Below are 14121 nucleotides of genomic sequence, written 5' to 3' on the forward strand. Positions count from 1 at the left end.
AAAGTGATATTTGTAAATGAAAATAATGAAGTCATGATATGTTGATGAGTAATAGATATGTGCTTTGTAGGAGTAGGATGTGCAGCGGACTCACGGAGGTGACAGTAGCGTCCATAAAGGCCCGGGTCACACAAGCAGCCTCCATGGACACGATGGCAACGGCCATGGTGTGGACACGTACAACGTTTGGTGCAATCCGTGCCATAAAGCCCTCGTGGGCACCCTGTGGTACAACTGAATTACAATTACATACCAGGTTTGTACTTAGGTCATTGTTCAGTTAGAAAGATCTCAAGGGGTTTTACCTGTGTTGGGTTTTATCAACTAAAAGTTGATGGCTATTGTTCACCACAGTGAGAAACAAGGTGCGGCTGATGTTTAAAGTGTTAGCACTTTGCAGAGACTGACATTACCCTTTCACACAGACAAAAGTTCCAATCTTTCTACCTACATTGGTAGTGTTGACATTAGCTGATGCACACTACAAAACTGTTTTAAACCTCATCATGGAGTTAAACAATGAGACTTGACACAACCCCAACCCTAGTCCTAACCTTCACTCCAACCCAGTAGTTTCATGGCTCTGGTGCACATCCCAAAGACAGGTTATCTGCTGCTAGCAATGGTCTGAAGGCAAGGAATACAATGGGTGCTTTACCTGTTGCTTACGAGTGACAATGAGGGACGGAATTTAGAACTTGACAAGGGTGCCGCTCTCGTACTATCAATTAAAGAATGTGAGATCTTCAATGTCCTCCAAGCCTGGTGCTGGCTTTAATGGTTAAGGTGGCTGGCTTAAGTTCTTAGGGTTTTGAGTTGGAGCCCCTGTTTTTTTCTTTCTTTCTCTTGAATTAACACCAGATGGGGTTGACTCAGCCTGTCATTCTTCCGAAGTTGGGGAAATGATTTCCAACCTCATTTTGCCGACATCGGATGGATGGCAGGCTGAGTCAACACCACCTGGTGTTAAATCAACAGCAGACAGTGGCTCAAACTCAAGAACCTAAGATCTCAAGCGACAGTTTATAGTCGGGCCGAGAAAAGAGCCCAGGCTCGACAGCTCAAAGGTAATTGCTACCTCTCCGTGTATGCCATCGAATAAAACGAATGTGTAACTAACTCTCTCGACCCATCGGAGCCGTATGCTTCAGTCGGTGTGAAATTTTTTGCCATTGCTTTCCTTGCACCTCATTGTACATAAACGACGAGTTCACACAACTATCCCCGTCAGTTCATCCATCCATGTTTGCTGTATAAACAGGCTCGATCTGGAGTATCATTGGATGCTGAAGACCGATATTCCCCAATTGCATCAGTTTAAAATTTATTTACTCACCAGAATTCAGGAGCAGTTTTACTTGTTTCTGCAATGTCAAATTCAATAATTTATCAACTGAATCTACGAAAAAGGATTTTCAGGGTTAAAGAAAGCTCACCGTTTTCACACATGGTTCCATACACTCCTGGGGGACAGAGGCATTTTCCCACGGCTGGCTCACATGAACCACCATTCTTGCACGTGCATCGCTCCATGCAGTCCTTGCCAAAGAACCCCTGCACGCATGCTAGCACGCAGCAGCACGTCAATCATCAAACAGTTTAACTTGATTTGAGCAAAATATTAAAAAAAAAAAACAAGTTTTTTTACTTCCGCCACTGAAGGTGAAGGAGGTTATGTTTTCACCCCTTTCTGTCTGTTTGTCTATTTGTCTGCCTGTGTGCAGGATAACTCAAAAAGTTGTAGACGTATCCGGATGAAATTTGGTGGACAGTTAGGGAGTTTTACAAGGACGAACTGGTTAGATTTTGATGAAGATCTGAATGCGGATCTGGATACAAGAATTATTTAATTTCTAAAGTGATTCTTCACCATTGATCGGGCCAAAAACGATATATAGTATGATATTTCAAAAATGTATTGGGCCCGATATGTTCTCGTGGATGAGGCATTGCGTGGCAGAGGAACACGGTCTACCGAGTGCCCTTGTAACAAAATTTTTATACATGGTCGAGGCTCGAGGAAGAACGAGAGCAGAATGTAAATGAGAGTGAGTGAGATTGAGGGGAGGGGGAGAACAAGCTGCACACAAGCTGATTGAAGCACAGCTGGAAGAGGGAGGGGGAAAGTGGGGATGAAACAGAAAAGGAACAAACTAACTGCCAACTCACATACAAAAAGAGGTGAAGGATCGGGAAAAAAACATCACAATGACCTGGAAAAAAGGGAGTTCTTGGGAATGGGGTCAATTTTGAATGGAAGAGATCATGTGTATGGACAGGGGATAACCCCAGGTAGTAGTGAACAGCCATCAGCCCTGGAGGGAAGAATGGGACCAAACCGACTGGGGAAGTTGGTTCCACAGGTGAGAGAAAAGAGAAACAAATGGGTGGAGGTGAGCACTGAGCCGAGAGTTTGGGAGTTCAACAAGAAGAGGGTTACTACTGGTAGACCGTGAGTGTGCATCCTGCAAGTTTATTCGTGCAAGCAAACTTTCCTCGTCTTCGTGTCTTCGTTGTGTTATTTTTTTTTTTTTTTTACTTGCACAATTTGAACCAAATATAAAAGCTGGTAGACTGAAGCAAAGACAAGCGTTGTCAGATCTAGCGTGCTCTGTCAGTTTATGGAGCAGCACGTAAAGACTGCAGAAGCCTTGCTTGCCGGTTTGATTGTGCAGCTGAGCCGTGAATTCCACTTGGCGTCTGAATTTGACAAACAACGGAGGGTTTGTGCTTCGTCCGTTGAAGGCGAGCGTGCAACTGCTTTACGTTACCTCTCTGGAAGCACATGGCTTTGTGTCAAAAGCAATTTGCTCTCACATCGAGCAAGAGGGGAAATGCCGTACAAACTGCGAGATTGTTGTTTATTCAGTGGCACTCACTCTCATTACAAACAAGACCAGTCCATCCCGGGGCACAGTCACAGCCAGCCACCGACTTGTTGCACTTTCCGCCGTTGGAGCAGTCGTCACAGCTGAGGCTGCAGTCTGGTCCAAATGTATCATCAAGACAAACTGAGACGGGTGAGAAAAAGCCATGACGTCGATGAAGAAATCTTACTTTCGGTCAAAAGAACCTCAAACGTGCAATAACGCCAACACGTAAAAATCGACTGCTCACAAACGTTTCGCCTTTTGCAATTCTGCAGTAAAGAAAAAAACAAAAAGGAGTTTAAAAACAAAAACAAAAAAAAAAGGATTCCCATAGAACGATGACAAAATAACAAAGAAAGAGCAAAGAGGGAGAAACTGTGGAATAGATGCCGCAATATGCGAGCAGAGAGATTGCACGGATGACATTGATTAAATTAAATAACAGGCATGGAGGGTCACCGTGTTGTGAGTCTATAATACCCGGTCTATCATGAATGCCGAGACGGGATAACTCCGGTGAGGCTGACAAGGATATTAACAAAATGTTTCCTTGCGACATACAAGTCACCGGAGGGCGCTAAGTACTCACCAAACTGCTGAACCAATACGTGCTCTTGGCGATGTTCTCGGTAGACATAATCTTCCCCTTCCTGATAATACTCCACTGAATCAGCGACGTTTTTACCACCGCTCTCCCGAATCAGGTGGTACTGCACAGACGGCAACTGCTCAACGAGTAGGGATGGTGGTTTTCCCGCCGCGACACTGGGTATTTGAGCATTTGGCAAACCGACGGCGTGCGCCGCAGGCAGCTCAGTCAGGAGTTGTGGCAATCTGAGATGATTGTCTGCAGACAAAGAAAACAACCAAAACATTTTTTTACCTCCACCTCAAAAATAACTTGCACTGAAAATTAAATATTTTCCCTGTTGATCGGGGCGACAACAGCGCAATTAAATGCCTCCTGATCTCTTATCTCCGAGAGCTATCAAGTTTTGCATCTTGACCAATTAAGTCTCTGCAATGCTCCTCCAACGCAACATGAAAATGTGGACTGAAAGGGCAGCAACACCTCACTCACAAACAGTCTCATTGCCGTAAGAGTGAAAGCCTTCACATTAAAATCTCGATGAAGCGGACGGATGAGTTGCATTGGATCGAAGAACGAGTATTCATTTATCACGTTTAATTGTGATGTGCAAACCACTTCCAGATATTGGTTCAGGTCAGCAGATCCAGATCCGGCTTATTCATGGGATACAAAGCTTAAACTGAACAGTCTTGTTTTACACTGAATGCATTTAGTTTCAATAATGTTGCAGTTGTCACGTCAAGGGGATCCTACAAACTCAGATCCTCTGCACCAGAGATCAAAGACCTCTGCAAATAACCAAATGATATTCACTAAAGTCGTTGCGAGTGTGCAGCGCTTGTGCTTCTAACCACACTCTAATAATGTGAGACTGATGAAATTCAATATCCTCCAAATTCCGGTGAAGCCGGGGGTTGGTCTGAACGTGCACGAAGGCACGAAGGCAGGAAGATGCACTTCAATATTCATGTGGTTTATTAAAGAAATACGTGAGGGAAGACGATGCACGATAAATAGCGGACAGATCTGATGATCAAACGATAGACGAATGTGGTGGTCAAAAGACAAAAGAAACACACGAATGTGCTTCCAAATATTGTGACCACAACCCCTTGATCTCTGGACTCACCCTAACCTGTCACACCGGAGAAGGTGGATACGTTTCTGGCAACCCTCAACTGATTCTGTAACTGGACAGGATGGCAACAGCTGACATGTCCTCAAAACCTGCTCTGCTGCTCTTGCATATCTTCTTTCTCCTCTTTTGACCCTATCATTTTTCCTCGGTCATTTTCCATCTGCTTGGAAATCAGCCAACATCACTGCATTGCAGAGTTAGGTGCAAAAACCAATGCCCTGAACTCCAGACCTATCAGCTTACTTCCAATCATCAGGACATGCTGCTTTGACTCACCCAACAATGGATGGCGGAGGCCCTCAATGTCAGACATGGAATCAAGGCCTTCTCTCTGGACATATCTCGTGCTTTTGATGCAGTCTGGCATCCTGTCTTGCTTTCCAAATTCTGCCTATGGCATCCAAGGCCAACTCCACACATGGCTAACTGACTTCCTCTACTCCTGGAGTAAATGTGTGACTATCAACAGAATCCTTTCATCTCCTCTCCCTTTTCAGGCTGGACTCCCTGAATGCAGTGTGCTGGAGCCCAGTCTTATTCCGAATCTTCATCAATGATCTTTCTGACTCTGGAAAACCCTCTTTATCTATTGGCTGATGACTCCACCCGATACTATGACATTCCTCATCCTTCAGACAGGCAGGCTGCAACCTCTTTCCTCTCTTCAGACCTTGACAAAATAACAAGATGGTCAAACACTTCATATACAGTATGTCTTTCAATCCATACAAGTCTCTCTCTCTCTCTCTCTCTCTCTCTCTCTCTCTCTCTCTCTCTCTCTCTCTCTCTCTCTCTCTCTCTCTCTCTCTCTCTCTCTCTCTCTCTCTCTCTCTCTCTCTCTCTCTCTCTCTCTCTCTCTCTCTCTCTCTCTCTCTCTCTCTCTCTGAAAGGACTGTATGGCAAAACTTCCCATCAACTTTCTTACCAATCCTCTTGAGAACATTGAATCATTCAAACTTCTGCATCTCACTATCAGCCACAATCTCTCTTGGGCAAACCAAATTTCAAAGTTGGCCTCCAAAGACAGTCACACCGACTGGGCATCCTGCATCATACAAAGTCCTTCCTTGGCACACCTGGACAGGCGTCCATGACGAGCCATGACCCGCTCATGGTCACACATCTTTTCTGCATATCTCTCGGGATATTGAGATGGAAAGGCATCCATGATGGTTGAGGAGGGGGCTTGAAAGCTTGAAGTGGGGAGGGGATTGACACCTGAGGATGAGAGTATGAGAGTGAAGACTTGAAGTCACATTTTACATTGTGCGGACAGATGTTCTACAGGTCCCTGCTAGTTTAAGAATAATAGAGCACGGACAAACAACTTTAGGTTGGCAATCATAGCACAGGCATTGATGGCCTTAATCGCCTTCTTCTACATTGAAGTTCCTTGTCAGTGAACTCGTATATAAGGTGACCCCAATCAGGACAACCGGTAAATTATAACGGACTCAAAAACCGTTATATTTGCCGGCTGTCCTGATTGGGGTCATCGAACCAAGATTAAGCCGTCAATCCTGGACGATTGGCAGATTTACGTCACGGAAAGATCCACAGAACCTGGAATTTGTCATGGCAGTGCTTTTACCATTATCAATGAACAATTTGGCATATACAAGGTTTCAGCAAGATGCATCCCATGAAGCAGCACTCACAAAAAACAGAAAAGGACAACATCATCTGGCAAACTTTCTTCTTTTTCTTCTTCTTGTACCTGTACTCTTGAACAGAGCATTGGAACTACCAAAGCAGTTTTTCCTTGGCTATTTGGCACAATCTTGGACGGGTCGCCACTCCGACCATTTCTTCGAGCACAGCTGCAGCAGTGATGCTGTGCCCCTCTACCAGTACACTGGTACTCATTTCGCCGACCTCAGGAGGATGACGGGCTGAGTCAACCCCACATGGTGTTTAATTCAGCAGCCAACGGGGCTCGAAATCAGGACCCGAGGATCCCAAGCCAGCCACCTTAAATACTAAACCAACAACGGGCTTTGGCAAACTTTACAAATTGCTTAATGCAGGTGCAGCTGACTTTTCCACTTGTAACTGGTGAACAAATGTACCTTGACCACTGGGATCCTGAAACCAAATCGGAAACAAGTTATCATCACGTGTTATATTTTTCATCCAATCAATTTTGGTCGCTGAATTTATTTTTCAGGGCCAATTATTTTTGAGGTCAACATGGACTAAAAGGTCAACATAGGCCAAAGGTCAACAACTTAGGTAAGATTTTTAAAATCCTCAATTTTCATCCGATCGACTTGAAATTTGAGGAGGATTTATATTTCAGGTCACTGAATTCAACCAATCAATTATTTTTGAGGTCAACATGGACCAAAAGGTCACATAGGCCCAAGGTCAACAACGAAGGTGGTATTTCTAAAATCCTCAATTTTCATCCCATTGACTTGAAATTTGAAGAGGATTTTCAGATTAGGTCACTGAATTCAACCAGTGAATTATTTTGGAGCTCAACAATGGCCAAAAGGTCAACATAGGCCGGATTTCTAAAATTGTCAATTTTCATCCGATTCACTTGAAATTTGAAGCGGAGTTTCATATTTGGTCATTGAATTCAAGCAACCAATTATTTTTGAGATCAAAATTGTTTTTATGCATTTTGCACCCAAATTAAGGTGTGTGTCAGAAGAACGTGTTGCATGCTTGGAACAAGATCGCCCATCGGGGAGGTACTCTGCTCGTAAGTTACAATTCACTTCACCCAATGTGACGAGCTCTGTTTGTCTGAAGTCAAGTCAGGTGTTGTCTATTGTTACTGTATGTAGGCAACAACTACTCCCTGACCCTTAGAAACTGTAAAATATTCAAGATTTAAAAAAAAAATGATGGAAAAAGTGAATTGAAGTCGAGTCACTCTCGTGAAAAAGTGGAAGTATTGAAGAATTGAAACGTACTATTCAGATTCCTTTGATTCAACGTTCTTCATGCATGGTTAACACAAGAGCTGCGGGGTAACAGCTGCATTTCTCAGGACGAAAATCTCAAGAGAAAAACATAATAAAACACGATTTTTTAAAATTTGTTTTTTTTTTTTTTTACATGATTTAAGGATTGTGGTGGAGCGCGCGCTGAATATATACTTCTGGCTTCGAAGCCCGGTACAAGCCTGGTGTTGGCTTTGCGGTTAGGGTGGTGGAGAGCTTGGGATCTTAGGGTGCTGTCGGCTCCTGAGTTCTGAGCCCTGTAGGCCATTGGATTCACACCCAGTGGGGTTGCTTCAGCCTGTCATCCATCTGAGGTCAGTGAAATGAGTCCCAGTTTAGGGGCATTGCTGCATCAGCGGTACCCTCATACTCGGGAGCAGTGGTGATGCACTGTTGTTCATGTCCAGTTGAAAAGCATGAAATTATGCCACCACAACAAGTGGAAGTATGAAAAAACATATATACAGACAGACAGACAGACAGACAGACAGACAGACACAAACACATACAATGCTTTTGCAACTTCAGCACAAATAAAGAATAAAATAAGTAAAATTTATCAAAGCAATCACCCTTCATCCCCATTTTTTATTCAAAGTAGCAACACCCTGATAATATAATACTTAATAATTTATTTATTTGTGTTCAGCATATGGCTGGTTGGCTGCATCACTTTCTGGGGTCACAGCTGTGCTGTTGAGGCAGTGCCCCCCGTTACCAGTCAGATGGTACTCATTTTGCCAACCTCAGAGGAATAACAGGCTGAGTCAACCCACCTGGTGCTATTTCAGCAGCATGACAGGGGCTTGAACTCAAGAACCCCAGGATCTTAAGCAGCCACCTTAACTGTCAAAGCCAAACAACCAGGCTGAGAAATCTTCTGACTTCTCTTTTATCCACTTGTCAACAATGGACTCAAAGTGATCATCCCCTTGAAACCATCACCATGCAGCTCAGACTTCAGATGTCGGAACAAATTAACAGAATTGTGATCAAAGCGTGCTCACCGCCATGGGTGCAGCATGGAGAGAATGACGTTTCAGGAGTTAACCACTCATTGGAGCAAAATGGGTCACCTTCTTCTCGGAGGTCCATGGCAGGATTTGCACTCCGGCCACCATAAAAACATTCACTCCGCAAAACGCAAGAAAAACACAAAGAAAACTCAAAACCCACTCCATGGGAGTACATCCTGTGCACCTGCCCTTCACATGGCAACTCACCTGATTACGAGATTGCGGCAAGCCTTCGGGACCCCCATTCCTTGACAATCAGAGGAAAACTATGGGACGGTCCCTTTGGGTGGGTGCTTGGAATGTCCTATCCCTATGAGGATGATCACCTGTCTCTGCTATCATCTGAGCCCCAGCATTTGAGCATCGATATTGGAGCACTCTCTGCAGTTTGGAGACCGGATAGTGGTGAGTTTATTGTAGGTGGTGATACTGACAACTGGCCTGGTCACTCTGATGGTGACCATACCCAAGGAGTTGCTGTAGCTGTATCCAATAAGCTGTCTCCCATGATAATTGAGGTAACACCGGTCAAGAAGTGTATTATGAGACTTAGAATTCGTCACTCCTTGGGTGTTATTTCCATGGACTCTCTATATGCTCTGAATGAGGTGAGTGATCTCACTATGGAGACATTCTATGGTGCGCTCGAGTCTGTGGTTGATCACTGCCCCAGGCGAGATACTCTTCTAGTCTTGGAAGATTTCAATGCATTGACTGGAACTGATTGGGATGACTATGAGACATCTGTTGGTCCCCATGGGTCTGGACCTGTGAACCAGAATAGCAGGAAGTTCCTTGACTTTGGAAGAAGCCATGGATATAGGGTGGCTGGTTCAGAACTGCAAGGTCTACAGGAGTGCTCAGCTCCTCATTAATGACCACAGGCTTGTTGTAATAACTCCTAAGTTTCAGCTTAAACGTAGGAGAATAGTACCATCCCAGCCTTGGCTCAATAATTGCAAGCTCAAGGATAAGAGGGGAGCTGAGGAGTTTCCAAACAGGCTGAGTCGGGATTTGGGATGTCTGAGTGTTTTGGGGAATCCTGAAGAGTTGTAGAGTGCCTTCTTGCTGACCATCCTTGATGTTGCCAGAACATGCCTTGGAAGCTACCATCAGGGGAGAAGAGATTTCCCTGCCAAGGAACACTGGATACCATTGACCAGAGTCGCAGGGGCTAAGCTTAATAGGAGACCTGAGGTGTTCAGAGCGTTGAGGCGTAAAGCTATATGTGTGCTGAGTGTGGACAAGGAGGCCGATGTGCAAGGGATCTATGAAGGGGTGGAGCAAAACCTGTGGTCATGTGATTCTCATCCTCCTTATCGAGGAATTCATTCTTAAATTGCGTTCTTCCAAGCCCATCACTTGGTGTACTGCAGTTCGAGTGAAGGGTGGTGGGCTCTTCACAGAGGATTCTGAAGTGAAGGACAATTGGGCTGATTAGTTTGAGCAGCTGTACCAGGCTGACCAACTGAGCTAACAGCTTTTGAGTTGGATGTCAGGCATGTAACTATCCCTATTGCTGACCCTCCCATCAACTGTGAACCACCTTTGTTTGTGGAAACACAGACTGCGGTGAACCCATCGGAAGGGGGTAAAGGTCCTGGGAACTGTGGCATCTGTGCTGAACTTCTAAAGGCTGGTGGAAATGCTGTACTCAGGTCATTACATGCAGTTCTGTGCCCTGTTTGGAATACAGGCATCATCCCAACTGACTGAAAGAGGAGCCTTGTTGTCCCTCTTTGAAAAGAGATCTCCAGGGCTACAAGAACTACTAAGTGGAGATGCTGCTCTCAGTGCCGGGCAAGGTCTTTGCTTGGATAACTCTTGATAGGGTTCGCCACCATCTGCTTGAACATCAGCGTCCAGAGCAGTCAGGCTTTACACCAAAGAGGTCAACGATTGACCGTATCCTTGCTCTTCGTGTCCTCACCGAACGCAGACGAGAGTTTTGGCAGGGGCTGCTTGCAGCTCGTGTTGATCTCTGTAAAGCATTTGATTCAGTTATCAGGATGCTCTCTGGAGGATTCTCGGTCTTTGTGGGGTGCCTCCAAAACTGATCGATCTGCTTTCTGAACTATGCTCTGGTACTGAGAGTGCTGCAAGGTGTGGTGGTTCCATCTCTGACTTATTTCCAGTTGTTACTGGAGTTCACTCGGGGTGTGTGCTGGTCTCCACACTTTTCAGCGCTTCGATGGGCTGGATTCTCGGGACGATGTCGGAGAGATCAAGCTGTGGTGCATCATTTGGGAATGGCAAGATTCTGACAAGGGATCTGAAATGGAGACTTAACTCCTTCAGGACCAGGTCCCTTCAGAAAATCCTTGGCCATCACTGGTCAGACTTTGTGTTCAACAAGCAGTTGCTGTGAATCAGATGAGATTTGTTACCTGTATCGTCTGTGAATATCAGCTGTGGTTGAATGGACACGTGGCTCGTTTTCCTGACGCTGATCCTGCTCACGAGATTCTCTCAGCGAGGGAGCCTCATGAGTCGAGAACAATGGGCCGACCACGTGCCCCGTGATGCCAGCAGATTGATTGACATCTCAAGGAGATGGGGATGGGCCGGTTATCTCTCTGGGGGATAGCCAGACGGTGGACCCTAGAGTACTGTAGGAAAGTGGATGCAGCAACTCGCTGCTCCATCGCATGCTCCCATACCTAACCTGAATATGGCTGCCAGACAATGTGACCTATTAATTACTTGTGAATGCCCTGATATCCCCAACACTTGGGGTACATGTTGGTGAAGTTTCCCCTCGATCTGTCAAGCTGTTCTGGGGAAATTTTTTATAGGTTTATTCTTCCAAAAATCATACCTGTAGCTGCCAAACCATGTGACCTATGACATCATAGGTGGAGAACTTTTGATTTCTCATGGATAGGCGATCATACCCGTGAAGTTATGCTTCGATCTGTTCAGCCATTTCGGAGGTTTACATGTTAAAAAAAAAAATCTGGCTGCCGAACCACATGACCGATGAAGTCATCTTCCCACCCCCCCCCCCCCCCAATACAACTTAGCCAGAGATTATCCTTAAAAATGTTCATACTTATCGGATAAAGCATTTGACGTATGAAATTATGACGTCATAACGAAGTTGCCTATGACCTGATGAGCAAAAAAATCACGCCTGTGTCTCTCGGGGAGTTCTTGAAATGTCCCAAGTTTCAATTTTTTTCCAAGGAGTGGTTTTGGTGATACAGAAGTCCAAAGTTTTTCCATTTTTCCAACACACCTGCCACACCACGTGACCTATCATAAAAATTATCATTGAAACATTCTACATGAGTAGTTACACCGATGTTGAACATTTTGGGTCAATTGGATAAGCGGTTTCAGAGAAAACAGAAATTTTTTTTAGCACGGACAGACGGACGGACGGACGTACGGACGGACAACCCTAAAACATAATTCCTTTGGCCACTTCGTCAGCAGAGGCATAAAAACTCTCGTATCTCAATTCGGATCTTCACCAAAATCAAATTGATTCGTCCTTGTCACACACAAAACCTGTCTACCAAGGTTCGTCCAAGTCTGTCCACAACGTTTTGAGACACCCTGCTCACAAACAGATCGACAAACGGGTGAAAACATAACCTCCGTCCACCAATTGTGGTGGAGGTAATTGGCGAGGAATTGGAAGTACGTACGTATGCGGTATTTGCGGCTTTCAATAAAACATAAAAACAGAGCAGCTGGCACACTCAACGTTGTGTATTCATCGTTTTCTGTCATTGCTGCACAATATTTGTTTAAAAACAAGACGAGGTAATGTATTTTGTTGGCATTAAATAACCACAGGCAAGTTGGAGGAGACAAAAATGGAAAAAGAGAGAGAGGAAAGTATGTCGTGGCACATGGAAGGAGCAGGGAGAGAAGGGATGGAAGGGTAGAAGGAAAGAGGATCAATTAGAATGAATGAGAGGCAAAGGAGTGAGGGTGAAAAAAAATTCATCAATATGTCTGTTGAATAAATAAATATACCATTGGTTTAGTGTTGGCTTAATGGTTAAGGTGCTTTGACTTAAGATCCTGTGTTGGGCTGTTGAATTAACATCAGGGAGGGTTGATTCAGCCTGTTCATCCTTCTGAGGTTGGCAAAATGAGTCCCAGTGTGCCGGTAACAGGGGCATTGCATCAGCAACGCAGCTGTGCCCCCCAGAAAATGATGCAGCCGCAGACTCAGTATGAATAAATAAACAAATAAATGTATCATAACCACAGTGATCAAAATTAACGATTTTCTGAGAGCTCAGGTTTCATAGTTGGATAAAAATTTTAATTGAGTAGACTCTTTTTTTAGCAGCATCTCATGTAGCGAACGCTGCTCTCAGAGAGCTCGGCGTTGTTGTTGTTGTTGTTGTTGTTCCCTTCTTCTTCTTCTTCTTCTTCTTCTTCTTCTTCTTCTTCTTCTTCTTCTTCTTCTTCTTCTTGTGAAGCCAAAACTTTTATATTAGGACTCGGCTCTTTTATATACAGGATCCGGATCTCCTTAAATACTAAACACTTGTACACATCCTCGCATTGAGGGTTCCTTTTGAGAGCGTCTATCATGAACTTTTAAATATATTCGGACATTTGCTTTAAAGTTTCGAAAAGTTCACGCTACTATTTAAAGATTATTCCATTTAATGTATTGTAATTTCGTAAATACACTATTTATTTCGTAAATACACTATATTTCCTAAATACGTAAATACACTATGACGGGTCTCGCTATTGGCTTAATCAAGGCACGTGACGAAATATCGGAAGTTGTTGTTGTTTTTTTTTAGCCGACAAAACCTTTAGGATGCTGCTCTTGGACACATTTGTCCTTGTTTTTATTGTTTTACTCACACAAGCAACTTTGACCATCAGGGCTGAGCAAGTATCCGTGGTGGCAGGAGCATCTGAATGAACCAGCGACGTTACTGCAGAGCTGTTCGCAGCCTCCAATGTTTTCTAGACACTCGTCCACATCTGTTGAACAGTCGTACGTGCGATGCATGGTGATACCTTTGATCAGATGTGTCATCGAGGGATTCATATAAATATCAAGTATGCAGGCTGAGTTTCTCAGCATTTCCATATTATCACACAGTATTGGAAACAAAAAAATATTTTAAAAGAGGTCAATATTATCTTTTTGTTACACTATCTTTAACAAGGGAGCTTTAAAATCCCATTCCTTGAATAAATGCTACAAGCAACAGCTACTTCCTTCATCGGCCTGATGACTTCTCACACCATGGTAATGTTTAAAAAAACAACAGCAACAGAATATGGCAAACCTCGTTTGTGATGAGATATTAAAAGTAACTAACAAAGTACCTGCCCTACGGGTGATCTTGGTCCAAGCATGTAAGACGCTCTTCTGACGCATACCTTAATTTGGATGGTGTATGGGAAACTGACAGCTCTGTATAAGCAACCCCCCCCCCCACCCCGAGATCACGTAAATGAACTAAAAACATAACTACTGCTTGTAATTTAAAACACCTCGCTGTACTGGAAAACGTGGGTACCCCTACACATTAATTGGGGTCATGCTGATCCTCTGTATCAA

At 44.2% G+C, this 14121-nt stretch overlaps 1 protein-coding gene across 1 annotated transcript in view; it reads right to left on the bottom strand.

Moving 5' to 3' along the window:
- Window positions 1–14121, bottom strand: part of LOC147029162 (uncharacterized) — a 341518-nt gene that overhangs the window by 77245 nt on the left and 250152 nt on the right. Inside the window, exons 11-15 of the mRNA XM_085880090.1 lie at window positions 13413–13535; window positions 3460–3717; window positions 2880–3011; window positions 1437–1565; window positions 95–223 (exon numbers count right to left, since the gene is read on the bottom strand). Of these exons, the coding sequence (XP_085736216.1) occupies window positions 95–223; window positions 1437–1565; window positions 2880–3011; window positions 3460–3717; window positions 13413–13535 (771 nt within the window). The remainder of the gene's footprint in view (window positions 1–94; window positions 224–1436; window positions 1566–2879; window positions 3012–3459; window positions 3718–13412; window positions 13536–14121) is intronic.

The sequence above is a fragment of the Eptatretus burgeri genome, chromosome 4 (assembly GCF_056783735.1).
Source record: "Eptatretus burgeri isolate ZD-2024b chromosome 4, Ebu_testis_v1, whole genome shotgun sequence".
Taxonomy (NCBI): Eukaryota; Metazoa; Chordata; class Myxini; order Myxiniformes; family Myxinidae; genus Eptatretus; species Eptatretus burgeri.